General features: G+C 54.6%; 1 protein-coding gene across 1 annotated transcript; it reads right to left on the bottom strand.

The window, feature by feature from the left end:
• Window positions 1-1,323: 1,323 nt before the first annotated feature.
• PODN (podocan) lies at window positions 1,324-23,444 on the bottom strand. The gene is made up of 11 exons (XM_066376298.1): window positions 23,310-23,444; window positions 17,030-17,346; window positions 15,653-15,746; window positions 14,280-14,344; window positions 12,620-12,729; window positions 11,373-11,529; window positions 10,932-11,047; window positions 9,374-10,031; window positions 5,930-6,078; window positions 4,761-4,974; window positions 1,324-2,268 (listed from the first exon to the last, which is right to left on the bottom strand). The coding sequence occupies exons 1-10, from the start codon at window positions 23,395-23,397 to the stop codon at window positions 4,788-4,790; spliced, it is 1,941 nt and encodes a 646-aa protein (XP_066232395.1). The 5' UTR covers window positions 23,398-23,444; the 3' UTR covers window positions 1,324-2,268; window positions 4,761-4,787.
• Window positions 23,445-27,341: the final 3,897 nt, after the last annotated feature.

Here is a 27,341-nt window from a genome sequence, read left to right as displayed (position 1 = left end):
GCTGACCCTGCCTGGCCAAAGTGAGGACGGGTCCGTCTGAGCTGTCAGATGCAGGAGGCAGAGTGCAAACCGGCCTGCCCAGGGGCCTGTCAAGACAGCCACAGTGTGGACAGGCCACTCTGCCCCTAGCCTGGGGTGTGCAGGCGAGGCCCTGAGGTCAGACCCCACAAAAGGAACAAATTTCCTCAGCCAGTCAGGCTCCCTTGGACACATGCTTTGATTTAAGGAAGGGACGCACCCAGGAACAGTTCCAGACTGTCTCCTTTATTCTCCTGAGTGCCGGGACTCAAAAGGGCTCACAGGGGGCAGAGGTGAAGCCTGGCCACACAGCCTGCTCTGGATGCACTTTGAGGAGTGGAGCCATAAAGACATTGAAGCTGGGGCAGGGAACAGGCCTCCCAAGGTCACTCAGAGAATCGGGAGGGCACCTGCCTCCCAGTCACCAGTTCCTGAACTGCTTCTCCTCCTGCTCCCAGAGCCATGGTCTGAGGAGTCCTGTCTCCAATCCCAGGAGTCCTCCTCCCACTGTGGGGCTGGGGCTGCAGCCTAAGCAGCTGGAGGAGGTAAAATGTCAAGCTACTGTCACTCTCATCATCCCATGAGGGTTTCTTTGCCCCTTCTCTGTGTCACATCTGGAAGGCCCTATGAGCCTGCCCCACCACAAGGCAAGCATCTGCCCTTGATTGGGCTCAGCAGAAACGTGTTTACACACCTCCAGTAGCGGGGTAACTACTTCTTGGGCATCTCACCCAGGGGCAGCTCTGCCTGTCAGAGGCTCTTCTTTGCTCTGAGCAAGGTGCTGTCCCCACCACACCTCTCTCCCAGATCTGACTCTGTTGGGAGTGATGGGTACATCGGGCATTTCTGCAGCTCTTCCCAAGACTCTGCGCCAGCTCCCAGGCCTGCCTCCTGTCCCCTTTCCACGTCAATCATTTTCTATGGAACAGACCCCATCGTTAATGCCCGCTCAGTGCTCAAGCGGCCCTCCGGCTGAGCCCTGAGCATCCCAAAGCCGGCAGGTCCTTCGCTTGGATGTGCAGCCTCTGGGAGTACACAGTGTGCTCAGAAGCCCAGCGTGTGGTCCTACCCAGCCTGCTGACGCCTACCTACCATGCTGTTGATTGACAGCACATGCCTCAGGCCTCCTTACCTGTGACTACACCCTGTGTCCCTCAACCTCTGCCTGTGGTGCTGCTTCACAGACCCCCAAAACTGAACTTTGCACTGAACCCTGCTGGTCTCAACAGGTGCTGAGATGCTTGTGCCAGCTCAGCACGTGGCAGGAAGCGCACACAGACACGGCCACGGGCTGCCAGACAGGGCTAATGCTTTTATATTAGTTTTTCTATAATAAGAAAAATCAGCTTTGAAGTTTTTATCATTCTTTTCTTTAAAAAAAAGAAAAAGAAAACAAATAAAAAAGGCACCCAGAACTCCCTGCAGGCCCAAAGAAAAAAATGGGGTCTCATCATTGGGGCCGGGCCCTTCCTCCTGATCAGCCCCACACCCTCCATCTCACCCCTGCCCAAGGCCCCTGGAAGTCCTCCCAGGAGAATTTCCCTCTGACCTTGCCCATTCGAGACGTGCCTGTAGCCAGCCAGGACATGGCAGGGAGTGACTCCCCCAGCAGCGGGGATACAGGGCAGGTGGGCCCAGGGCAGCAGTCCTGAGGTTCCTGTCCCCACAGGAAAGGAAAAGGAACAAAAGCCAGCTTTTGTGAGTCCCAGAGGGCAGCAGGCACCTGGCCGCAGAGAGTTCGGAGATAACTCTGTGTCTTCTCCAGAGGATGGACGGACAGATGAATAGGCAGACAGCAAGCCATTTTGGCCACTTCTGGCTGGGGCAAGAGTTCTTGGTGGCACAGGCCAAAGAGGGCTGTTTGCACATGACTCGTGTGTGTGTGTGTGTGTGTGTGTGTGTGTGTGTGTGTGTGTGTGTGCGTGCGTGGAGGACAAAGTGGGAGAAGTGGGAGCCCATGCATGCCAGGGTGGGGTCAGAGCCTTCCCGGGGTCTGCATGGTTCCGAGGGAGTGATGGCGGTGGTGGGTGTGGGGCAGAGGGGGAGCCTCTGGAAGGCGATGTGCAGGTGGCTGTGTCTCATGGCACCTGTGTGTCTGGCTGTGGACCGAACTACAGAAAGTGGTGGGGATAGGAAGACGGTGCTCAGCTTGTGTTGGGGAGGGGGCGCAGTGCTGGGTCTGGAGTGGCAGAGCTGGGCCTCACAAGGCGCAGACACGTGCTGCAGAAAGGAGTCCAGATGTCCATCATCCTGCAGAACATGTGGAAGAGTCAGGGAGGCCAGAGCAGACCCACCATCCACAACGTGCCGGTGGAGGTGGATCAGAGCTGCAGATCCCACTTGATGGTGTGGGAGGACCAGGTTACTGCAGGCAGGAGGGGCGTTGCCCCCAGGAGCCCAGAGCCTGTGGGCACCTGCTGGGAGGTGATCCTGTTGCCGTGGCCAGGCTTGGTGTGTGGGCTAGAGGGACTTTGGGTCCCACTGGACACTCTTGGGGCCTCACCTAGGGCTCCACTCAACTGACCTGACCATGGCCAATGTCCTCCAGAAGGACATCCCCTTGGACTCCCATCCCAGGACTCCACAGCCCCCCTTGTGAGGTCCCTGGCATCCTCACTGAATGGCCAGTCATGCCCTGTTGCTGACCCCTGCCTCCATGGAGAGAGGTGGCTCGCCCTCACAGCCCTGGACCCTGCTGTAAAGGGTAATGATTCCTGAGCGCTGCCCCTGGGCCTGCCCTCCGCACTCACACAGCTGCCCTGAGGCGCTCCTCTCCCCACTCTGTCACCCACCCACAGGGTCCTCACACCTCTCAGGCTCACCCCGCCCTACTTCAACTCAACTTCCTAACACACCCCAGTGGCCTCCCACCACTGCCCCCTGACCCTGTGACCCCCAGCTTGGCTCACCCTGATATCCCTCTTACCAAATCTGCCTACCTGGCTGCTCGCCCACATCACCATGCCGCTCTCCAACGTCCCTCTCCAGCAGCCCCACCTACCAATCCCTTCTGTCTGCGCCTCCTTCCCCTCCCAGCCTAACCCCCGGATCCACCACTGCCAACAGTCTCTTGCCAATACACTCAATTTCCTTGTTCCTTGCCCTCCTGTCTCATGCACCAGGCCAAAAACCCAGCCATGGATGGATCCAATTATCCATCTTCACCCCCCCACCTCCCCACCCCTCCCCCTTCTGCTGAGCACCTCCAGCTGCACAGAGAAACCACAGCACTGAAGGCATCCGGCTGATGTGACTTTATGTCCAGCCACCAAGTCACTAATTTATGACTGCAGCTACTCAGTCTTCTGTCCCTCCTGCCACAGTGGAAGAGGCACTGACCCTCCTACCAGAGCCAGTCCCTCCTACTGTTTCCACAGGGATCACCACGCCACCCTGCTCTCTGCTCTTATATCTTCAACTCCTCACTCCATACGGGCCGTGCCATCAGCATTCAGATCAGCTCCATTCCTTAAAAACACCCAACATGAACTGGGCCCTGCCTGACTCTCACACCTTCCCACTACCACCCTCTCGCATCTCGTCACAGCCACACTTCTTGACAGAGTTGTCTACACTCCCTGGATCCACTCCTTTCCATCCCCATTGCCCTGAGGGTGCTCCCCACAAGGTCATGGGTAACCGTCTTGTGGATAAACGCAGTGGACCCTTGGCGGTGCTTGGCTCCACCAGCCTCAGCAGCACTGGTACAGCTGATTCTCCCCACTGCGCACATATGCATAACATGTATGTAAATGTAGCATGCATGTATATAAATATGTGTACACATGCATGCACATAAGGGCCAGTGTGCATGGGGATACATGTGTGCACATGTTATACTTCTATAAATGTGTATACATATGTGCCGTGTGTGTCCCACAAATGTGTGCTTTGTGGGTGAGTATGCATGTTTAGAAATGTGTGTGTGAGCATGAGTACGTGTGTCGGTGCACTGTGTACACATCTGGGTGCTTGTGTTACATGTATGTGTAAACACCCTCTGTCTGGGCTGTCTGTAGCTTTCCTACCTCCTTCCCTAGCTGCTTCTTCCGGCCCCTCTGCAGGTCCCCCTCCCCTGGCCGTCCTCACCCCCCCTGGGCGAGCTCCTGCAGCCTCCCGCAGCCTCCGTGACTGCTTCAGGCCAGGATGCCTGCAGCCCCACCTCCATCCCAGACCTCACTGCTGAACCCCAGACCTATATATCCAACCGGTCCCTGGGCACCTTCCCTAGTGCCTTTGGGGCCCCCCAAATTCAGAATTCCCCTAAACAAACCTGTTTTTCCTCTCATTCACCCTGAATTCCAAGCTCGAACCTGCGCCTTGTCTCTCCCTCACCCCGTGTCAGAAGGACTACTCCAGTCCGCCTCCCCTGATCCCTTTCAGGCCCATCCGCTTGTCTGCATCCTCACCTCCTGCCCCGTATCTCTGGCTTGGGTTACAGCAGTGGCCTCTGCCTGTGCCCCCACATCCACTCCCTGCTTCCACTGCCCCAGGCCCTGTGACCCATCAGGGCACCCATCACCCTGCAGAGAATCCCCCGGCACAAGCCAGCCTCCCATGGGCTTGCTATTGTATCCAGCCTCCACCCAGGGCCTGGCGCACACCAAATGCTCTTATAGGTTTACAAAATGAATGCTGAAGCAGGGGGCAGAGGGTGGAGAATGGACACAAAGACCCTAGATTGGGTTAGGGGCGGGAAACTGGCAAGGAGAGGTGAGTGTACCCCCACACAGTCCACCCACCTATGTCAGATCTGTTCCATCTAGTCACTATCGCCTTTCCTCTTCTTCCTCGTCCTCTTCATCCTCCTCATCTTCTTCCTCTTCCTCCTCCAACTGGCCCCGGTCCTTGGAAACGTCACCAAACTCAAAGTTGCCTTCTATGTCCAGGACCTGCAGGTGCTTCAGCCTCCGGAAGGCGCTTTCCACCACAGAGCCCACGGCCAGCTTGTTAAACCTGTCCGGCCACCCACGTGGGGTCAGTGCTAGGAGCCCCACCTGCGGAGTCCCCACACTTACCCCCACCTCAGAAGGTAAAGGGCAGGGAGCTGACCCTTTAGGAAGATGGCAAAGCAAACACAAAAGGCTGGGGACTGGGATGCACTGTGTATCAAGGGGAGTCCAAGCTGTCCAGTGTGGCTACAGCTTGGAGGGACAAGGGCTGACCCCAGGCCACTCATCCACAAAGTGAGGGGAAGGCTTGTGGATAAGGTCTCACTACGATTTGGGAGTGGCAGACATGGGAAGCTCCTCTCTCCTGCCCTCTGGAATTAACCCTGAGGCCTGAGACTCCTGGGCTGCCAGCCTGGGTCACCCAGTGCCTGGTGTGAGTGGCACACAGGCAAAGCCAGAGCCATGCTGGGCCAGGGACACACAGGCTGTGGGAAGGCAAGAGGCTGGGCTCTGATCTCCCCCTGCCGCAGTCTCCTGTAGGAGCCAACGCAGTAGTCACACTCCACCCCAATGTCACTCATCTGAGCCACAAAGCCCCTGGGAATGCCACTGTCTAATATGTCTCCTTCTCTCTGATTGGAGGGGGTCAAAGGTGGGGGTGTTGGGAAGAACCGTCCTGGCTCTGCTGTACAAAAACTCCTCATATCCTTGGGGAGCTGGGTCCCCAGTATCATGCTGAACCCCCAGAGTGCAGTGAGAACCTGAACACCCGCTGTCCTGGGTCTAAGGCCCAGGCACAGCCTGGCCCGCTGTGGATGCAGCATCACCTATGTTCTCTGGACCTCGGTTTTTCCAGCTTTAGATTGGGAAGATGCTCTCTGGGATCCTTTCTTGCCACAGGAACATCAATAATGCCCATGTGCACCACTTGGCTCTGAGCAGTGACCTCTACCTGCAGGCTGTGCCATGTGCCTTGGCTATCCTGCTAGAGCCAGGGTGGGCCCCAGGGGACCTCCTACCTGAGAAAGATTCCCTTGAGGTTGGGTGTTGAGTCAAAGGCATTGGCGGGCACGGTGCTAATCTTGTTGTTCTGCAGGTACAGATACTCCAGCGACTCAGGAAGCCCCCCAGGGATCTCCGTCAACTGGTTCCCAGCGATGTCCAGCAGCTGCAGGGTGACCAGAGAAGTAAAAGCACTTAACAACTTGCAAAGGCCCCCCAATAATCCCCCACAGCATACCCAAATCTCACCATAACCTTATGAGGTGGGATCTATAACTATTAACATTTTCCAGATGGGGAAACAGAGGCTCAAAGCGGTTAAGAGATCTGTCCAAAGCCAAATAGCCTATTCAAGGCAGAATCTAGTGCACCTGACTCCAAACCCTTGTTCTATGCAGCTCCTTCTGCCTTCCCACATGGATTCAGAGCCAGGACGTCACAGTCCTTCCACATTAACACAAGACACCCTCATCAAACTGAAGGCCCCAGAAGGCAGGGGCCAGGAATCCTCCAGTCTTGAATCTCAGAGAACGGTGGCGTTGGGGGCCACATGGGTGGGGCTGCTCACTCACTGGGGACCTTGGGGGCCATATGGGCAGGGATCAGGAGCGAGAATGCAAGGCTGACAATGACTTTAGGCTGGTCAGTCTCATGGTCACCACATGCCTATAGTCCAGAAAGCAGGAACCCAGGAAAAAAGAAAAGAGTCAACATTCAAGAGGAGCACGAGCTTCATGCACCATAGGGAGCCTCCCTGACACTTCCACTATGCACAGGGCTCCCTGCTCCCCACTGTTCCCTTCACACAGCTCCAGCACTTTCTCATTCATTCCATATATATCCTCTGTGCCCACGGGTGCTGGGGACATGGAATCTACCGAGACAGTGCCTCCAGCCTCAGGAAGCTAGACTGGTAGGGAGGATGCAAACTCTTACAATGACAGCAGGAGAAGGGGGCCATGATAAGGGGGACTGGGGGAGGAGGCTGACTCAGCCTCGGGTTGGGGGCACTGACAACAGCTAGCATAGGTAGGTGTCCTGAGGTAGTGGGAACAGCTGCTGCTTGTAGGAAGATCCAACAGTGAGGGGAAGAATCCTCTCAACAGACACTCCATCCCTGACTGAATTCATCCAGGCCCAGCGAGGTATTTAACCTGCCCATCATTGGTGGCTTCCTGAGGAAGTGAAATCTGTGCCCTAGGTATATCAAGAACTCCAGGAGGGTAGTGACCCTCCATCTGTGTTATTCCCTGCTGGATCCTCAGCTCTGGAACTGTGTCTGCACATGGTGGGGGCTCGAAACCAGCTTGTGGAATGAATGAGTGAGTAGGTGTCAGCAGGGCGGAAATGGTGCTCTCAGCAGAGCCAAGAGAGCTCTCTTCCCCTGTACGAGCCAAGCCCAGTGCACCTGGGAAGAGAAGCTACTCAGCTGAGAACAGGGGCAGAGCAGGCCTTGGAGGCCATGGCAAGGATTCTGATCTAGTTTCTAAGGGCAGTGGGGACCCACAGAAGGGTTCTGGGCAGGAGTGTTAGCTGACCTTACGTTAACCAAGATACCCTGATTACATATGGAATACAGGAGTAGAAAGTTCCTAGGAAGGTTGAATATAGGCAAAAAATGAGAGCAAATTGGCTAGGGATGTGGGCAGCCGGATGGAGAGAAGTGGACAGACTGAGAAGTGATGGCAGAACTGGCAGAGGACAGTAACAGGGGCATTGCAGGCAGACAGTGTGAACAGGGGATGTCAAGGGCAGCTTCCAGGTTCCGCCAGGGGCACCAGGGAGGATGTGGCCTCCTTCAGTGAGTTAGAAAATGCAGCAGGAGGAGCAGGTGTGAAGGAGGAGGCAACGGGGTTTGGGATCCTTAAGATCAGGGTTCCTAAGAGGAATTGATTGGCACAGATAGCTGGATCCTGGTGGCTGGTAATCAGCATGGCAGTCTGGGTGAGGAGATACCTGGCTAATGCTGCTCCAGCAGAATTAATTCCCAGCCTGCTCCATTTGCAGGGCTCTGCCTCACCTCCTTGCCCCCCACTCAGACATCCCTATCCTGACAGCTCCCCCAACAAGCATGGACTATGAGCAGAGGCAGATTAAGGTCAGTTGAAGCCCTGGGCCCTGCAGAAGAAAATATTGAGCCCCTTGTCATTAGAAAAAAAGTGTAAAGTTCGGGTTTTGCGGGACCCTTCAGAAGTCAGGGCCCAGGGCGCACACCCGGTATGCCCGCCATGAAATCTGCCTCTGACTATGAGCCTACCAGGCCAGAGCTCTGGGTCCAGCAGTGAACAAAACAGATTAAAATGCCTGCCCTGCCCTGGCTGGTTGGCTCAGCAGTAGAGTGTCAGCCTGGTGTGTGGAAGTCCAGGGTTCGATTCCCAGCCAGGGCACACAGGAGAAGTGCCCATCTGCTTCTCCACCCTTCCCCCTCTCCTTCCTCTCTATCTCTCTCTTCCCCTCCTGCAGCCAAGGATCCATTGGAGCAAAGTTGGCCTGGGCACTGAGGACAGCTCCATGGCCTCCGCCTCAGGCACTAGAATGACTCCAGCAGCAATGAAGCAATGCCCCAGATGGACAGAGCATTGCACCCTGGTGGGCATGCCAGGTAGATACATGTGGGAGTCTGTCTGATTGTATCCCAGCTTCTAACTCCAGAAAAATACAAAAAAATTAAAAAATAAAAATAAAAAATGCCTGCCCTTATTCTAGAGGAAAGAGTAGGCAACAAACAAGCAAATAGCTGACCTAATGCCAGAGAGAGATGAGGATTATGAAGAAAAACAAAGGGGAGGAAGGTGGTAGGCGGTTAGGGAAGACCTCTCAAGGAGGTGACATTTAAGCAGATCCTTAAGAAAGACAGAGGAAGAAGCCCTGAGGACATCTGGGGCACAGAAGACAGCATGGCACAAGCCCCCAAACTCCTTGGTGGGCCTGGCAGCACCTTGGTCCTGCCTCCCAGGTTTCTCAAATGAAGTTCCCCTTCCACCCTTCATTGCATTAGAAGGTTTCATTATAAGAAGCTCAATTCTATAGCCAGACATTCTGCCTGACTCTGACCATGGCCACAGCAGCCATATCCACCGCCCAGAACACCTCAAGCAGACTCCCCTAGCCCTCTACAGACCACCTCACAGGTCTTGCTGCCCCCCTTCCCCAAGCCCAGCCTTCTCTAGGCACATATTCCTGTGCCTGTGGGTGGATGAGTTTGACTCCCCTGCCACCTCAACTGCCCCTGCCCCAGTCCTCTTGAACCATGAGCTGTAGCCACAACCTCACCCCACAGCCCTTCTCAAGCCTGTACCTGCAAGTAGTGAGTTCTGCCAGGCCATACCAGCTGTACTCTGCCCTTCACTCAGTACCGGCACGCCAGCCATACCCTCTGCATGGCCCAGCCCCCTTACCCTAAGGTCTGACCTCCCCAGTAGGTATCTCCCTCATGGTTCAGCCTCCGTCCTCTCCTTTACCTGCAGATGAGCGAGATCAGCCCAGGCGCGGGGGCCCAGGGCCCGGCTGCGCAGTCGGTTGCCGGTGAGGTAGAGCTCACGCAGCTGAGCCATGCCGGCCAGCGCCCCGCGTGCCAGGGCGGCCAGCTCATTGCGCTTGACCTTCAACACGTGCACGTTGCGGGGCAGCCCAGGTGGCAGTGTGTGCAGCCGGTTGCCAGATAGGTCCAGTGAGCGCAGCAGGCGCAGCTTGCGGAAGGCGTCGCGGTGCACCTGCGGGCTGGTGATGCGGTTGTAGCTGAGGTTCAGCTCCTCCAGGAAGTAGGTGGTGGCAAAGTCGTCGCGGCCGATGCCCGTGATCTGGTTGTGCAGGATCATTAGGGTGCGCACACGGCGGGGCAGGCCGCTGGGCACGCGCTCCAGCGCATTGTTGTACAGGTGCACGGTGTGCAGCCGCTTGAGGCCCTGGAAGGCCCGCGGGTGGATGCCGTGCGCGCGCAGCTGGTTGCTGTGCAGCAGCAGGTACTCAAGGCTGCGGATGGGGGTCAGCACGTCCGCGTCCACACTCCGGATGGCGTTTTTCTCCAGATGCAGCAGCACCAGGCTGCGTGGCAGCCCTGTGGGGACCCTCGACAGGTTGTTGCTGGACAGATCCAAGTACTCCAGGCTGGAGAGCTTCCTGGGGAGGGGGTAATTAGGAAAATTGGCAGGAGCCACATAGCAGGAGCCCACTCTCTTGTTTCCACCATTTTCCCAAGGGAGGAGGCAGGGAAACTGCCTCTAATTCATCCCAGCTCTGCCACTTGCTGGGGGACCTCAATCCTCTCCAAGCCTCTCATTGGGTTAGTCAATGACATTGGTGTAGAAAGGCTCTAGCATGGTTTCTGACACATAGGGTTTTTTGTTTGTTTTGTGGGGCTTTTTTTGTGACAGAGACAGAGAGATCCAGAGATGGGGATAGACAGGAAGGGAGAGATGAGAAGCATCGATTCTTTGTTGCGGCACCTTAGTTGTTCATTGATTGCTTTCTCATATGTGCCTTGACTGGGGGGCTACAGCGGACTGAGTGACCCCTTGCTCAAGCCAGCAACCTTGGGCTCAAGCTGGTGAGCCTTGCTCAAACCAGATGAGCCCGCGCTGAAGCTGGTGACTTTGGGTTCTTGAACCTGGGTCCTCCACATCCCAGTCCAACGCTGTATCCACTGCGCCACAGCCTGGTCAGGTCATGGGGGTTTACTTGAAGACCAATTGTTTAAGACCTTTTTTGGCTACTCTGTGCCCTAAAAAAATGCAAATATATTTGTCTTCAACAAGAATGTATGAGTTTCTATTTTGTACCAAGAAGCCAGCCTCTGCAACCACTTCCCTGCCTCACTGGAGTTTTGGCGGGCCTTACCCATATATATCACTTGTTCTTGGGGACAGAAATGCCAGCAGAGGCACAGGCCTCAAAGTTCCTTCTCCAGGGAAGCTGGCCAGAGCACGTGGGTGAGAGATGTGTGTGCAGGCCCGGCCGAGTGGGCCCTGGGAGGAGTCTCCCAGGTGCCTGGCCCTCCTGAGGGCCCAGGCAGGGGCTTACCAGAAGGTCTCGTTGTCCAGGCCCTCATCTGTCAGGTAGTTGTTCTGCAGGTACAGTTCCCGCAGGTTAGTCAGTTCACTGAAGGCACCTGGTGGGATCTTCTCCAGCTTGTTGCTCTGGGGGAGGGGGGGCAGTGGGAAGGGGAGCATGAGAGACAGCCAAGGGGTAAGGGCAGAGCCCTGGAGGGGGCTATGGAGAGGGGTGTGAAGGAGCCATGAGCCATGAGGAGCAGGCCTGGGCCTGGAGCACTCTGAATGTGAGGCTGACAGCCAGGTGCCCAGGCTTCCGCCTGCTGCTCTGTAGTGGATGCCGTGCCCTCTGACATGTCCCCAAGACTCTGGCATGTGGCTAAGCCTTGCCATTGTGACTATGTGGGCCTGGGCTCTTCCCCTGCTGTGTGTCCTTGCTGTGGGGGTGCCCCACCAGCCCTCTCCCTCCTACCTTAAGGTGCAGCTTGTAGAGGGCGGGCGGCAGGTGTTTGGGCACGTGGCGCAGAAAGTTGCTGGACAGAATAAGGATCTCGACATTGCTGGAGCCGTTGAACATGTTGTCCGGCAGCCCGGCATCCGCCAGCTTGTTGTTGTGCAGGTACACAGACCTGGGGGGCGAGGTGCAGGTCCTCACCCTGCTGGGTCCCTTCCTGGCTCCCAGTGCCTGCTCACCTGGTGAGCCTCCCAACCATGCTCAGGTTGAGCCTGGGGCCTAGGGCACCCTCTTCCCATCTGAGGAACCTCAGACTCTACCTAATGTAGTCTCCCTATACAGCTGAGGGGACCAAGGACCCACCAAAGCTTACCCCACACGTTAGAGGCAGAAATAGGATTTCCTGACCCTCAGACCATGCTGCTCCATACCCTTCAAGGTTCTCCATGGTTCTCCAACTGTCACAGCCTTGGAGCCCCTGCCTGTCAATCCCTCACAGATGGCTCTGAGTTCCATGGGGCCTTCTAAAGATGGAAGTGTCCCTGACACCTTTGTCCCTGATGCCCAGCACAGGGCCTGGCTCAGAAGAGGTGATGCCTCATTCATTCAACAAGTATACAGTGAATGCCCCTACATGCCAGGAATATTCTAGACTCTGAAGATGTACCAGTGGAAACAACCAACAAGACCTGCCCTCATAGAACTAACATACTAGAGGACCAGAAGACCGGGAACAAAAGAAATACATAGAAGATATAGTTCATTCTTGCTGTGTGCCTCTCTTGGGCCTCAGCCTTCTCTCTGTGGGATGGAACCATGCACCATGACCCTGGCTCCTCAGGGGGGTGGAGAGCATCGAGCGAGGGGATAGATTCAGGTTCAGGAGCAGCACCAGGAGTGGTCAGCCCCACCAAACCACCTGCCCTGCTCACTCCTCCCAAAGCAGCTCTCAGCGAGGCCCGGCTCTGCCTGTTGGAAGACGCTTTTCTCCCAGGGGCTGAGGAAGGAGGAAAGCACCCTCACCCAGCTCCCACAATTCCACTGACATCACCCTCCTTCTTGCCTCCTGGACCGATTCCTCCTCATCCTATAGGTCTCTACTTTTGGAGCATGGGCCCTGAGCATGGGGCAACATGCTTGCACGGCAAGCATGGTCCTCCTCCAGGGTCTATCTGAGTCCTTTCTGCCTCACTCAGGGTAGCAGCCTCTGCTCAGCTCCTCCCCCTTCCCCAGCCTGAGCCCAGGGCCCCCCTCTGACCTCTGACCTCAAGTTTGGCTTCTGGCCAAAGGTCAGCCCATAGATCTTGGTGAGATAGTTGGCAGCGAAGTCCACACTGATCAGGGTGTTTGGCAGGAATCGGGGTGCCAAGGTCAGCTGGAAAGGGAAGAGTTGGAGCAGAAAGACCAATGGAGGGATGAGGTCGGCTCTGGGTCCCACTGCCTGCTGCTCACCTAGGCCCCTTCATTTGTCTCCTCCCAGCAGCGACAGTCATCTTTCTAAAATAGATACCCATCTCCTCCCTCTGCTAACACAAAGTCAGAACCTCTACAGCTCCCACAGCCCTGAACTTGGCATTCAAAGCCCACCAGGCCTGTCCCCTGCCCTGCCTATCCTGTTCTCTCCCTCACTGGTCCCCAACACCGGCTCTCTGTCCAGTCACAGTGAGCACTCACACTCTCCCAGACACGGCCCACAATGTCCAGCCTTCATTTATTCAACAGTTCAGCCCGGGCACGGTTCCAGGAGCTCACTGGCCATGTACTGGACAACAAGACAGAAGTACCTCTGCTCCGCCCCAACACACACACAAGCTTACATCCTAGTGGAGAAGACCACAAACAAGGAATAAAAGTATCTGATAATGATCACTGCTATGCAGGGAATTCAAACAGGCTGAAGACAGACTGGGTTGGGTGCTCAGGGAACAGGTGTCAGACATTTATGGAAGGACAGTACCACTGAGAGGAGAGCATCCAGGGCAGAGGGGTGCGAAGCCAGCACAGGAGGGTGGGGTGGCCAGGTTCGGGAATGGAGAGAGCAAGAGGGAGGGAGTGGGGCCATGAGTGAAGAGAAGGAGGGGAAGTGCGGCTTTCACTCTGGGGGGAAGGCAAAGCCCCTGGAGGGTTGTAAGCAGGGATGGTAGATGTAGGGGGAAAGCAGAGCATGATTTTTAAAGGTCACTCTGGCTGCTCTGAGAAGGGGCAGCAAACAAGGAGGCAGGACTGCCCAGCTGCGGGAGTGGCACGGGAGGCGGGGGCTTGCATTGCTGCTGGACGCGGTGAGAGAAGCACTCCAGCTTTGCACAGACCAGCATACTGCATGTGGTCGGAGATGTCCTTTACAGAGATGGCAAGACAGCCAGAGGACGGGGCTGTAGGCGGGAAGCAGTCCTACTTCCACTAGCCATCTAGGGGAGATGCCCAGGAGGTGGAAGGGCCTTTGAGTCTCCAGCGGGAGGAGTGGGGGGACTGGAGACTGCCACTGAGCCAGGCCATTGGGGCGAGAGCTCAGGGGGAAGGGCCGGACAGAGCTCGGGGGCACACCACACATTTTGAGGTTGAATGTGGTTGTGCCTTTTCTCATACTGTCCCTTCTACTGCAGTGTCCTCTGCCTCAGTACCCCTGCGTGAAATCCTATTACCCTTTATGACCTTTTAAATGCTATCTCCTCCACGAAGCCTAGAAAGTGCCCGCACCCCATGAAGACGAGCTTTCAGCCCCCTACACTCTTGTAAGCCTTGATCTGTCTTCATTAACTGACCACTCTGATGCCTCGGCTGAAGGTATGAGGTCTGGGCCATGTCTGAGCAGCATTGGAGACCCGGTGGACAGCCCAGAAGAGGCCCTGGTGAAAATTCCCTGAAAGCAGCCACTGACACCAGGGGGCGTGGGCAGCACACTTCCTCCCTGCTGCGGGCCCTCACCTTGTTATTGGCCAGGTACAGGTAATTGAGGTTGGTCAGATGCTCAAATGCCTCCTCCGGGAGCCCTTCAAAGGACAGGCATCAGTCAGAGCCCTGGATGAAGGAGACGCTACAGGGAGCACGCCAGCACCGACCCCCTCCGTCCCCAAGCCCACCCCATTCGCCAGAACTGGGGAGGATTCTCCGAGGCAGGTGTGGCTCTGCTCTCTTCCCAGCCAGTCCCGACAGGTGTTCCCAGGTCCTTGCTCACAGAGGCCCAAGCTCAGACGAGCAGGTGGGAAATACCCACTAGGGAATGGCTAATCCTTCACCTGCTCAGGGCCATCTGGGTGAGTACGGGTCCCCCTAAGGACAGCCATGTGACAGAGGACCCAGGCTGACATTTTCTCTGCGAGGAAGGAGTGCTTGCCTGGGGCAGCCCCAGAGGATCAAAGACCTTCTCCACACCCAGCCCCATGGCACTTGTCGACCTTTGAGCCTCCCCACCACCTGGCCTGCCCCTTGCTCCATCTAGTGTCAGAACTCAGCTGTCCCTGGGAGATCCCAGCCAGCTTAGCCCTTCTCTAGTCCTGTGGTCAGCCCATGACACTCAGTTCCAGGCTCCCAGACCCCAGATGCTGGGACTCACCCAGTTATCTAATGAGAGGGAACAGTTACATAAACTGTGCAGCGTCCCTCTACGGAACCCTCTGCTGCTGCCATGCAAATGCCGGCCGCGGAGTCTTAGCAACAAGAGAAATGCCGCTGCGCTAACTGCTGAGCGGAGCAGTGCACTGGGCATAGCTGTGGTGCCTGTTCTATAGAGTCAGCTAGGGGTGGAGAAGCACAAAGGAAAAGACTACACTGGGTTCTGAGGATGGTTATACAACTGTATAAATTACTAAAACTCATCAAATTATACCTTTTAATTGGGTAAATCTTATGGCATACAAACTTTACTTCAATAAAGCTGCTTTTTAAAAATGGAAAGAAATATACCAAAAGGTCCATAGTGATGAACTCCAAGTGACAGAATTATGACTGGGTTCTTTATTTTCTGTATTTTAAAGTTTTCTACTATAATCAAAATTGTTTTCATCATCAGAAAAAAAAAATCACTTTTTAAGATTTGCAGACTCTACAACTCTTTGATTCTAAAGACCTTAGGTGAACTGAAGAGTCTATGACAAAGGCCTTTGGAGCCTCTTCCCTGAGTCAACTCCCAGGTCTCAGGGACACCAGGGGTGGCTTTTAGGCAACATCCAGGACCCATCGCCAGCCCAGCCCAGACTGCTCTTTTCCACATCCCAGGGTCTGCAGGAGGGGCCTTTTCCCTTGAAGACACTCAATCCCCTGCCTGGTGACCCTGCCCCAGGCCATGGGCGATCCCTCACCTCGGGAAGTCAGGCGGTTGTTCTGAAGGTTCAGAGTCTCCAGCTGATGCAGCCGGGAGAGCTCCTCGGGGTAGATCTTCTCCAGCTGGTTGTTCTGGGGAGTTGGGGAGAGTGAGAAGGCAGACTGAGAGGTAGGCTCAAACCCATCCTCAGCCCCAGGCTCAGGAGCCAGTCCCTCTGTGTGGCACCTCCGTCGGGATTCTCCCCCATGGTACACAGACCCTGGGTGCTGGCTCTGGGCCACGCCAGGATCTGGGTGGTAGAGGCATGTGTGTGTCCCATATTCTGGGAGCTCATACATGGGTCCACGGACAGTGTCATCTCCCCTTCAGACCTGCTCCCTGCATATCCCACTAGTGACAGATCGTTCTCCCCACACTCAAGCCAGAAACCACTTTTGGTTCCTTTTCTGGGATTTGCACTTCCCACTCCCCTTGGAATGCTTTAAAATCTGGGTTTGGTGTCATCTCTTCCAGAAGCCTTCCATTGGTTGGATTGGGGGCTAGATTCAGAGCTGCTCCAGGCCTCACACCTCGTCCTTCTACTTCCATCTGTCATCCTCTCTACTCCTTTAGGTCTCTGCTTCCCCACCAGCTGGGAGTGCCTCGAGGGCAGAGTATGTCCGAGTCCTCCCTCTGTGCCCAGCAACCCACGCTGGACCAGAGTTGGAGAGCAGTTACCCAGGAGATACTTTATGAATGGAGGAGTGAGAAAATGAACCAAAAATAAGTGCTGTCGTCAACCTGTCCCTTTCTCTCTCCCTTGTAGGCTACCCTGGTCTTGGGCTCCCAGCACTGCCAGCCCAGGCCCTCAGGGCTGTGTCACTGTGGGCGGGTCACTTTCCTTCAGTGAACATGATCTCCTCTGGAAAAGGATGTAACAGCTACTGGGCCACACAAGCGTGATCAGGTGCACCAGCACTCCCAGAGTCCCATCTGGAACTCCAGGTCCCACTTCCTATACCTCAGCTGGAGAGAATACTCTGTCCCTGAGCCCCTAGAGCTAAGCACTCTGTCAGGGTCCACTTTGCTCTTGTTTTCCTGGCTTGTAATGGTAAGAGACGGTCAGCTGCTGGGCAGGTCTGTGTCCATTTTCAGACAGACCCTGACTCACAGACCTCAGCCCAGACTCCTCCCAGTGAAACAAAGCAGGTTATAACAGGGTGCTCTGTGACCAGGACAACTATCAGAGGGGGGACACCCCAGAGTGGAGCCAGATCCTCATGTCGGACCTGCCCTAGCACCCAGGCCTGGGGCGGGGAGCCAGGAGCACTGGGGGTTGTGGGCAGGGAAGGAGCTATGACTGTGAGGGTTCTGGAACAGGAGCCGTGAGTGTGGGGACAGCCCCTAGTGACCATTGGTAGAGTGCCGGCCTCACCTGCAGGGACAGGTGGTTGGTTTGTTCAGGCAGGTCCCCTGGGAACTCTTGCAGGTCGATGCCACCGCAGTCCACAACACCCTCCTGGGAGCAGGCACAGTCTCGGGGGCAGTTAACAGTGGCTGGGCCAGGCCCCGGCTCCTCAGGGCTCAGGACCAGCACTGGATCCTCCTCCACAAATTCATTCTCTTCAGGGCTCAGGCTGTGGGCGCCATTTCGGCCAAACACAGGGGCCCTCACCGCGAGCACCAGTCCTAGCTGCAGCTGTGGCGGCAACAGCAGCAGGAGCAGGAGCGCCCTGCTCCGGGCCATGGTGCCTGCAGGAGGGGTTGAGTCAGAGTCACCTTGGAACCAGGGCTGACTTACCCTGAGAGGCACAGTAGGCATGGGACTGGGCCCACAGAAGTCTTCTTGGGGCCCTCTGGCACCAGGCAGAGCCCCCCTGCCTGTCCTCAGCACACAGCTGACCTGATGACTGCTGTCCTCCTCTCCCCACGCACCCCATCAGGCTGCCCTCGGAGAGATAGGGGAAGTGAAACCCTGTCTTTAGGCAAGTCTGCCAAACCTCCCACAACCCTCCCCAGGCCTGGCCCCACAGGGCTTGGCCTGGGCTTTGCTGAGCTCTCGAACAGGCAGTGCTGGGAGGCCCTGTCCCTCCTCCTGCTGCCACAGGCCACGGTGGGCCAGACCAGCAGGGTGTGTCCCAGCTCCTCAGCTTACCATTCTAGGATCTTCAGAACATGGCTTCTCCTCTCTTCCACCTCCCCACCCACCTGCCCCAGTTATAGAGGTCTACTCACCAGTTCCTCCCTCCCGGCCTTCGCACATCCTATTCCTTCTGGAATGCCCTCCCCCTCTCTTGTGCAATCAATAAATTCTCCAAGAACCAATTCCAGCATTGTGTTCCCTGGGAAGACTCTGAGATGCACCAGGGCTCTCCGTTCCTGCAGGGCTTAGCATGAATTGGGTAGTGTTGTGAATACGTGAAGGTGTCTTTCTCCCACTACAGGGCTGTAAGTCTGGGTGGAGGCCCAGGCCAGAGCCGTGCACAGAGTAGGCATCAGTGAATGGAGCCGCTGCTGCCCCCAGAACCTCCCAAGTCTCATTCCTGGTGTTTGATCCTCAGCTGCCCTCGCCAGGGCCTGCTGTGTTCACACCACCGCTGCCACCTGCAGGAGACCACCTCCCAGCATGGTCCCGGGGTCAGCAGGGAGGGTACACAGAGAAGATGACTTCAGGCCATTGAGCAAGATGCTGGTTCCATTGTCCCAGCAGCCCATGGGCCAGAGTGGTGCCAGGAGTTCTCTTTCCAGGGACTCACTCAGGAAACCGCTCTGGGGTGTGATAAGTTGTGACAGGCGGTAGCTCGTGTACACTGACCATGGGGTCTCGCAGACCCCAGTTTGAGTCCCCATCCACCATTTAGCAGCCCTGACCTCACCGAGCCTCAGCATCCTCATCTTACAGATCATATGTATCACCTGGCACCTCTTAGCTAAGGCTGATGCCAGCACGTGTCCAGGCCTGGGGGCACCGCTCCTCAGTCTGAGCCTCTCCTCTTCCCATTAGACCAAGGACCACATCCCACAGAGTCATTAGAAGGGTCTGAGGAGATGGTGGGCCGGGAAGAGTGGGGTGAACTGGAAACTTGACCAGGATGCTGATGTCTGGTTAAGAAGGCAGACAGACAGGGCTGCCAGCTCGGCCCTGGCTCTTACCAACGATGAGACTCTGGGCAAGGTTGTCACCCGCTAAAAATCCCAGCTTCCTCACCTGTCCCTGAGCTGGTAACAGGGTTGTCCTAATGGGAAAACCATGAGAGTCAGTGGGATGAACATACTGCACACAGTAAGTGCTCAATAAATGTTAGCTGTTCCCACTACTAATATCTGATCTGTGGGCCTTGTTCACATCCCAAACCACACCACTGCCCGCTCCAGGGCCTCCTACTTCTTACCCTACCTTATCTAGATCCTGCTGTGCTTAATGGTCCAGTCCTAGGTCCACCTTCTCCAAAAAGATTGGAAAGGTGTGAGGAGAAAGAAGGACAGCAACTAGGCTTGCTTGACCCTGTAGGTCCTCAAGATCTAAGCAGACTCAGGCCCCAGCCCTGGCCTGGCAGACAATCAGAGAGCCCAGCACACACAGAGTCCTGGCACTATGCCCACCCTACCACATCCCTGCTGCCCCTGTCCCCTGGCCAAATGGGCAGTAACTCCTCAGCCTAAACAGGCCATCATTCCTACAGCACATTATAATCCCCCAGCAAGCTCAACAGCCTCAGCCCCGGAGCCACCAGCATTAGTCTGTCTGACCCCACTGCAGCATGGGACTCTGGGAGCATGAGGTGGGCACAGGCCCAGGCCCCAAATTCAATCAGGGCAGAAGGCCAAGCGGAAGGATCCTCCCCACATACCCTGTGCACTCATTGGACCAGCTATTTTTCCTCCTTCAATTTTGTGTCTGTAAAGATCTATCAACTGTATCTGTAAAAATATTTAATTTATATTAACATTATGAGCCATACTGAAAATGTTATCATCACCACTTTATAGACAAGGGACCTGAGGCCCAGTAGGAACGGCCAATGTAACACAGCTATTAAAGGGAAAGCTGAGCTCCCAGCTCAGGTCTTAACCACAATGCTGTGGTTAATACAAAACACAGCTGAGCACTGAGGACCTAGACAGACCGTTCACGTTGGCTCCTGCCCGCAAGAAGCACCCACCTGCACTGTCCAACATGGTGGCCACGTGTGGCTACTGAGCTCTTGAACTACGGCTACTCTAAACTGAGAGGTGCTGTAGTATAAAACATCGTGCCCATGGGTTTCAAAGACTTAGGACAAAAAAAGAATGTAAAATACCTTATTAATAGGAATGATATCATAAAATAGCTCATTTATTTTTATTTTGATTACATGATAATATTTTGAATCTATTGAGTTACATAAATTATTAAAAGTAATTTTACCTGTTTCATTTTATTCTTTTACTGTGGCTTCTAGAAAATTTTACATTACAGATGTGGCTTGCATTTGTGACTCACACTATATTTCTGCTAGACATTCTGTGTAAAATGGCTTTCATCCTTCACATTATATTTCTATTGAACATATGTGTAAATTGAGTATTATACCCCCAGTGTCATCAGAGGTGTGATGAAAGAAAGCTAAAGTCCATAGGAATCCAGAGGAGACCTAATCCTGCCTGGGACCAAGCAAGCTTCCCAGAAGAAGTGACACCTCATCTAGCCATGAAGGATGAGTATCAGGCAAAAGGGAAAGGCTGATACAAGCAAGGGTCAGCTTGTGCAAAGGCCCGGGGGCAAGGGAGCCCATGTTATGACCTCTAAAAAGTTCATAGAGTATCTGGTAGAAGTTGAAAAAGGGGAGTGATGCAAGTGGACAGTGGCCACAAGTCTAGGCAAAGGAGGGACTTGAATGCCAGGTTAGGGAGTGACCCTTATCTTTTGGGAGATGAGAGCTGTTGAAGAGGAGTGTGGCATAGGCAGGCTTATGGAAGGACCAATGTGGAGCTTTCAGAGTCCGTGCAGTAGTGCAGGCTGCCCTGGGCAGACAGGAAGCTGCTGGGCTACAGGGCTGAGGAGGGAGCTGGGTTCAAGGGACAACAGACAGGGCGTGGAGAGTGGGGACCCAAGTGCCACTCCCCCTTGTCCTAGCTAGAACAAATACCCTCAGGACTTTGGGATCCTGGGCAGCTCCAGCTCCACCACCTGGTTTGCTGTGTGATGTTAGCCACACCACTCACCTATCACTCTCAATTTTTGTTGTTATTATTCTAAGAATGTTGAGCAACGTAAGCCTGCAAGGCCCCTTCTATGTGCCCAGCTCCATACGGGAGCTGTGTGTGGAAGAATATAGAAGAGAACAAACCCCTTGTCTCTGGAAGTCCCAGGAGGGAGGAGTTCCCCTGGCAAGGAACAATTCACACTTTTGGGAAAGCAAAGACTGGTTGAGAGGGACAGCTCGGTCTGCGTCTGCGGGGAGCTCTTCCTCATGTGGAGAGCGTTAGTGACAGAAGTACAGTAGGGTCCAGTGTTGAGCCTGGATGAGTCACGTCACTGCTCTGAGTCTCTGTTTACTAGTCTAGGAGATGGGAGTACCTCATGAGGACTAAATGAAACGACATGCCCAGCTGATGCTGGCACTCAGCAAGTGTGACATACACACATGGGGTTACAGTTACCAAGGCAGTACCTGGGATTGATGCCCCCCCCCCAACCAAATCTCATTGTTCAGAAGGGTTAAAGTATGGGATTAAAGCAGGAAGAAGAAGGAATGGGAAGGAAGATGCTTAAATCGGGAGGCAGATCCTCAACCCTCAGCACCACCTTCCTCCTCCACTCAAATTCAGTAAACACTCACTGATCACCTGCTCTGTGCTGGCCCCCAAACAACTATACTTCAGAGTCCAGTAGAAATCCCAAGACTGAATTAGTCTTCCTATTTTGCAGACAAGGAAACTCAGGCACAAGAGACCTCCATTGCTGCCCATCCCCAGCAAACTCTTATTCAAACACCCCTGCTCCGGGAAGCCACTCCTGCCCCCTTGGCTGGGTTGGGGAGGTCCTCTGGGCTCCCACAGTACCCATGACCCACATGGAGTGGGTGCTCAGGGAATGTTTGCTGAATAAAGAAATGAATTTGTGAACGACAGAGTTGGAAAAGATCTGCATCACTATCTGGTCTGATTACCTCCATCTACAGATTAGTATGTTAAACGCAAGACCAGGACTAGAATTTGCTTCTTCTGACTCCTGCCCAGAGCCTGAGCTAGGCTTGAAAGCTTCATAGTAGTTCTCCAGGTGGACAAGAAGAAGAAAAAGCAGTCTTGGCAGGGCAGAGGGCATGAGCTATAAGGCACAGTGTGGAGATGGAGGAAGAGGGATGCATGCTTAAGGAAGGGTAAACAGGATGAAGGTCCAAGTCTCCAAGGACATCAGCCTCTATGCTAAGGTGTTGGTGGTAGGGAGCTATCAAGGGTTCCAGGCAGGTCATGGTCAGAGAGCTCTTATGTATGACTCCACCAGGCCTAAAAGTGCCACCATTAGTAACCTCTTACCCAAAATGCAGATTAAAGGGACAAAGTATGCTTCCACAAGTTCTCATGAAAAGTCATGCAAATCTAACATTTAACCTGCACTCTTGGCTAAAGTAGATTGGGGACAAGACCACCCAGGGGCTCTCCTGGTTCACACCAGTGGTGTCCTTGGAGCCGGGTGGCCCACAGCTTCACTCTCCTTGACCGCGGAAGTCCAAGGACTAATGCTCAGGTGGGCCCCTATAGTCTCGAGATGCACTCCAAGCGCCAGGCTCGCATCCCTTTGTGCCTCCCAGACCGGGACTGTCGGCGCAGTACCCATGCATGTCCCTGCTCCTCTCCTGACGTTCAGGCTGCAGCTGCCCCTACCCCCAGCACCAGGGGCCACCCCGGCTCACTGCCGCCACCTCCTCTTCCACCTGACCGCACATCAGGTATTCTAACGCAGCGATCTCGTCTCCGCCCCACGACCGGCTGGCGGTTCAGGGACCTAGAACCTGGAGTTTTCGCAGCATTGGCGGGAGGGCGTCGACCCCTCTTCCAGCCTTCGTGTTCCCCCTCCTCAGTCCAGCTGTCCCAGCAGGGAGCCAGCCGAGAAGACCGAGGGACGGACACCAGGGCACCAGCCAAGAGCTCTGGCTCAGCGAGTGCGCGGCGCTGGGCTGGGGAGCCGAGCCCCAAGCGGGTCCGGAAGGTGGAGGCGCGGGCTCCGCCTCACCTGTCCCTGCGTCGGGGGAGGGGGGGAGGGAAGCAGAGCTCTGCCCCTCTCTAGGCCTCAGTTTCTCTGTAAAAAAGTCGAAGGGTGAACTAGCTGTGATGAGTGACGTGGAAAGACACAGGGAAGCTGAGCCCTAGCCGTGGCACAGGGGTCCACGCCCCTCTCAGTTCCACCTGCCCCTCACATTCTCTGCTGCCCGCCCGCGTCCTTTCCACTCCCCCCTCCCATCCGCCCTCAGATTCTTTCCAGATGTGCGCAGCGGGAGGGGCCCGGGGCTGGGACCAGCCTCTGACCAGAGAGGAGAAAAGGCCCCTGCCTGGTCCGGATCGCCGAGGGGTCGCACCCCCGAGACAGAGCTCCCTGCCCTGCCCTCCGTGCAGGGCTCTGAGGGCGAGATGCGGCGGCCCCACCCGCGCGGTCTCCACCAGGCGGGAAGTTCGAGTCCGCTGCCCAGGCTCGGCCCGACCCCTCGGCCCACCCGGCCGCCCGCGCCCGGTACCTGAGGCGTCCCCGCGCCGCGCCGCGCCCCACCGGCCGAACGCGCTCCCCCGGCTCCGCTGCGCTCCGCGGGAGCGGGCTCCTTCCATTCAAGTCTAGCCGTGCGCTCGGCTACGCAAGTTTTGTTGTGGGTTTTCTCCTCCCCGCCTCTCCCCCGCCCCCCCCCCCCCCGCCCCGCGTGCATCTGCTGGACGCCGGCCTCCTCCGGACACGGGCGGAGGGTCCCCACGGGCGCTGGGAGAGGAGGCCTGCCCCTTCCCCACGTTGGACTTGGCCCGGCCCCACTTCCCAGGGAGGCAGAGCCGCTGGACCGACCCCTCTCCCCGTCTTGGCCCTGGCGGGGCCGCTGTACCATTCTCCCCGCCTCGCCCCACCAGGAGACTGGAAAGGCGGGGTGTCTAGCCCTCAACCCTTTCTGGTTCCCAGATTTCCGCAGGGGAACTGGACCCCCTTTAGGCCCCAGCACCCGAATAAGGGCCGGGGAGAAGGCCCCTTCCACCAAGTGCCTCTGAGCTGTTTCTTCCTCATGGACAGATTTTGCAGCAGCTCCAGCAGAGTACCTTTCTGTTCACTCTCCCACCCAGGGGTCTCTGTGTAGTAAGTAGCTAGCAGAGCTGCCAGCCAAGACCCTGCCGGGTCCCTTCCCAGAAAAGTTCCCTGCCCTTCCCACACTCCTTACCCCCACATTGGCCCTGTGCTCACAGCCTGGTAAACCTTGAAGGATGGTAAATTGGGCAGGTAGTAGGGTGCATGTGGATCCCAGTCGTAGGGAGACAAAGGGAGTGAGGAGTGAGCCCTTACCATGTTGCTCCCAGGAGCTGAAAACGTTTCCAAGTCAAGGAGCATTAACTACTAGCAGCTGAAGCAATACTGTTTGGTGCCAGGGGCTTTGGCAGTTGAACATGGTAGGGCTGGGTTTAGGGGGTACTTGGCACCTCCAGTGCCTAGCAAGGCTCTCCCTCTATACCTGCTCTGGCCTTGTGGGCAGGGCACCCACAGTTACCTTACCCAGCTGCCCTCCTACTGGAGAGGAAGAAAGATAAATAACAGACTTGGGACTACTTGCTCAACCTAAATTACCAAGGCTACTAATGAATTAATGAATGAATTAATGAATGGAATGAATGGCTCCTGTAAAACCTCCAGACCTTTCACTGGTTTCTCCTAGTTGTACCACATGCATTACTCTCTAATTTTCACAATTCTACAAAAGAATTGCTGTTGCCCCCATTCACAGATAAGAAGACAGCCTTAGAAGGGATGTGACTGGATAACAGAGTAAAATGGCCAAGGTTACCCTTCCTCACAGCCTAAATTCTTTCCCTGATGGAAACAGAGAGGGAACTTGAGCAGGCAAGTGCAGAGGCTGGATTTGAACCCAGGACTGTCCATTTCCATGATCTCAAAAACGCAAGAATTTAGCAAGAATGGGAAGGGAAAATATTTTGCCTTCTTTGGTCTCATATTCCAATTCTCTCTTGAGTTCAAACTTAGGAGCGTTGTTGTTATGATTCACAGACTGGACAGGGGCCAACACAGAGATGCCTCTCGTGTCTTCTCCTCAACATTGAGCTTAGAGTCAAGTGGAGCTAGAACTAGATACTACTGACTGGGATACCCATAATCTAAAGAAAACTTCTAGAAAGACAATGAGAAACAGCACATAATGAGTACCTACTAAGTGCCAGGCACCGTGTTAAATTTTTAAATATCTTAATCATCCCAATGCTGTAGGGGAGGTATTCTGTTTCCTGTAACTGCTGAGGCCAGCCAGAGGGCACATCGCATATCCACCCCCCCCCCTCTGACCCCAAGGAATAGGCTGTTCCAAGCCAGTGCATGCCCACACCTGCTCTGTGGCTGTCCAGTGCTGTAGACACAAGCTAAAACCACCTGTCTGAAGTATAATATGGAGGAATCACTTTGAGTGTCTTTGGTGGAAAAGGGAGGCAATCATCGTGCTATTGAAGCAAATCCTCTAACTTTGAGAAGGGCTGTAAAGACAGAACTGAGTTTGAACTGTCAATTTCCTGCATCTGCTTGCGCTGCTTTAGCTCCTGCATGCTGCCCCTCGGTTTCAGCTCCTGTTTAAGTGCATGATGTCAAGGACCAGCTTTGGACTTAAACTTGGGTTCAAATCCCAGCTGGGTCCAAAGGAAGATAAAAATACTACCTATGTCTTACAGAATGTCTAAATTAATGAGAAAATGAAAGTGCAGGACTGCACAGCACCTGGCACTTGCTAAGTGGTCAATAAAAAGCAGCTGCTATTATTACAAATTATCACCCAGACCTGACTAAACACCCAGGAAACATTATTAAAACAGAGATGACAAGTGGCAAGGATTATACAGAGACCTCTGCATCCTCCAGGATTAGTGCCTTCCGATTCAAGACAGTAAGAAATGAGAACAATCAAGAGAGAAGGTGGAAAGACATACATATGGCTAGAGAGAGCTAGGAGTGAAGGACAAGGAGACTTTCAAGGGGCTTACTGAGGAAAAGGGAGATATAAGGAACAAGATAAGGGGAGATAAGTTGTTACACTTTATCATCAGAGAAGAAAACAATTCCTCCCACTTTGAGCTGAGGACTCAAAACCTTTCTTTATTAAGTAGCAGAGTCCCAAATACCAAGCTATGGCAGCAGCTTGATTTTCTATACATTTAAAAATTAAACCACATGGTATCATTTTGTGTATATGGATTCCATCTGAAGGATCTTTTTTTTTTTTTTTTAATTTTTCTGAAGTTGGAAACGGGGAGGCAGTCAGACAGACTCCCGCATGTGCCCAACCGGGATCCACCCGGCATGTCCACCAGGGGGTGATGCTCTGCCCATCTGGGGCATTGCTCTGTTGCAACCAGAGCCATTCTAGCGCCTGAGGCAGAGGCCATAGAGCCATTCCCAGCGCCCGGGAAAACTTTGCTCCAATGGAGCCTCAGCTGCAGGAGGGGAAGAGAGAGACAGAGAGGAAGGAGAGGGGGAGGGGTGGAGAAGCTGATGGGCGCTTCTCCTGTGTGACCTGGCTGGGAATCGAACCCAGGACTCCTGTATGCCAGGCCGATGCTCTACCACTGAGTCAACCGGCCAGGGCCCATCTGAAGGATCTTGATGAAAAATATTAAAGAACAAGCAGGGTCTGATGGAAAAACCACAGGCTAAATCAGGTAGCAAAACCATCTTTTGGGCTCCTATAACATCCCTTACAAACTGTTCTTGGACTTTTCCACCCATATATTATGTTTTTCATCTCTTTCCCCCTCCAGGGGGAAGAACCTTATCTTATGTTCTGTAAGGTCCCTTTGAAACCCTCAAATACTGTCATTATAGTAGGCAGAATGAACCCCAAGGATGTCCAACCCTAACGTGTAGAGCCTTTGAATATGTTACACTACGTGGCAAAAGGGATTTTGCAGATGTAGTTAAGGTTATGGACCTTCAAATGGGGAGATTACCCTGGATTATCCAGGTGGGCCTAACCTAATCACACGAGCTCTTAAAAACAGAACTTTATCTGGCTGGAGGCAGGAGAGAGATGAGGCAGAAGGGGACATCAGAGAGATGTGAAACATGAGAGCTCAACTAGCTGTGAAGATGAAGGGAATGCAGGCAGCCTGTAGAAGCTGAGAACAACCCCAGGCTTCCAGCAAGGATAAAGAAACTTCAGTCCCACGGCAGCCTGGAACTGAATTCTGCCAACAACCTGAACGAGGAGGAGATTCTCCCCGGGGGCCTCCAACTAAGAACACAGAGCAGTCAACACCTTGACCTTGGCTTCATGAGACCTGGAGCTGAGAAATCAGCTGATCCCACCCAGAGTTCTGAACTCAGAACTATGAGATAATATATTTGTACCAAATTAAGCCACTGAGTTTGTGGTAATTTGTTACGGCAGCCATAGAAAACTAATACAAACGTTAATAACTAAACTGACAGATAGCACACCAGCATTTCCCCACACATCATTTTGCGTCATCTTCCCCACAAGCATGATGGTAGTACTGTCTCCTCATTTTAGGAAACTGATGTT

The sequence above is a fragment of the Saccopteryx leptura genome, chromosome 3 (genome assembly GCF_036850995.1).
Source record: "Saccopteryx leptura isolate mSacLep1 chromosome 3, mSacLep1_pri_phased_curated, whole genome shotgun sequence".
Lineage (NCBI taxonomy): Eukaryota > Metazoa > Chordata > Mammalia > Chiroptera > Emballonuridae > Saccopteryx > Saccopteryx leptura.
Note: the sequence above shows the minus strand (reverse complement) of the source record. Positions and strands in the feature narration are given on the sequence as shown.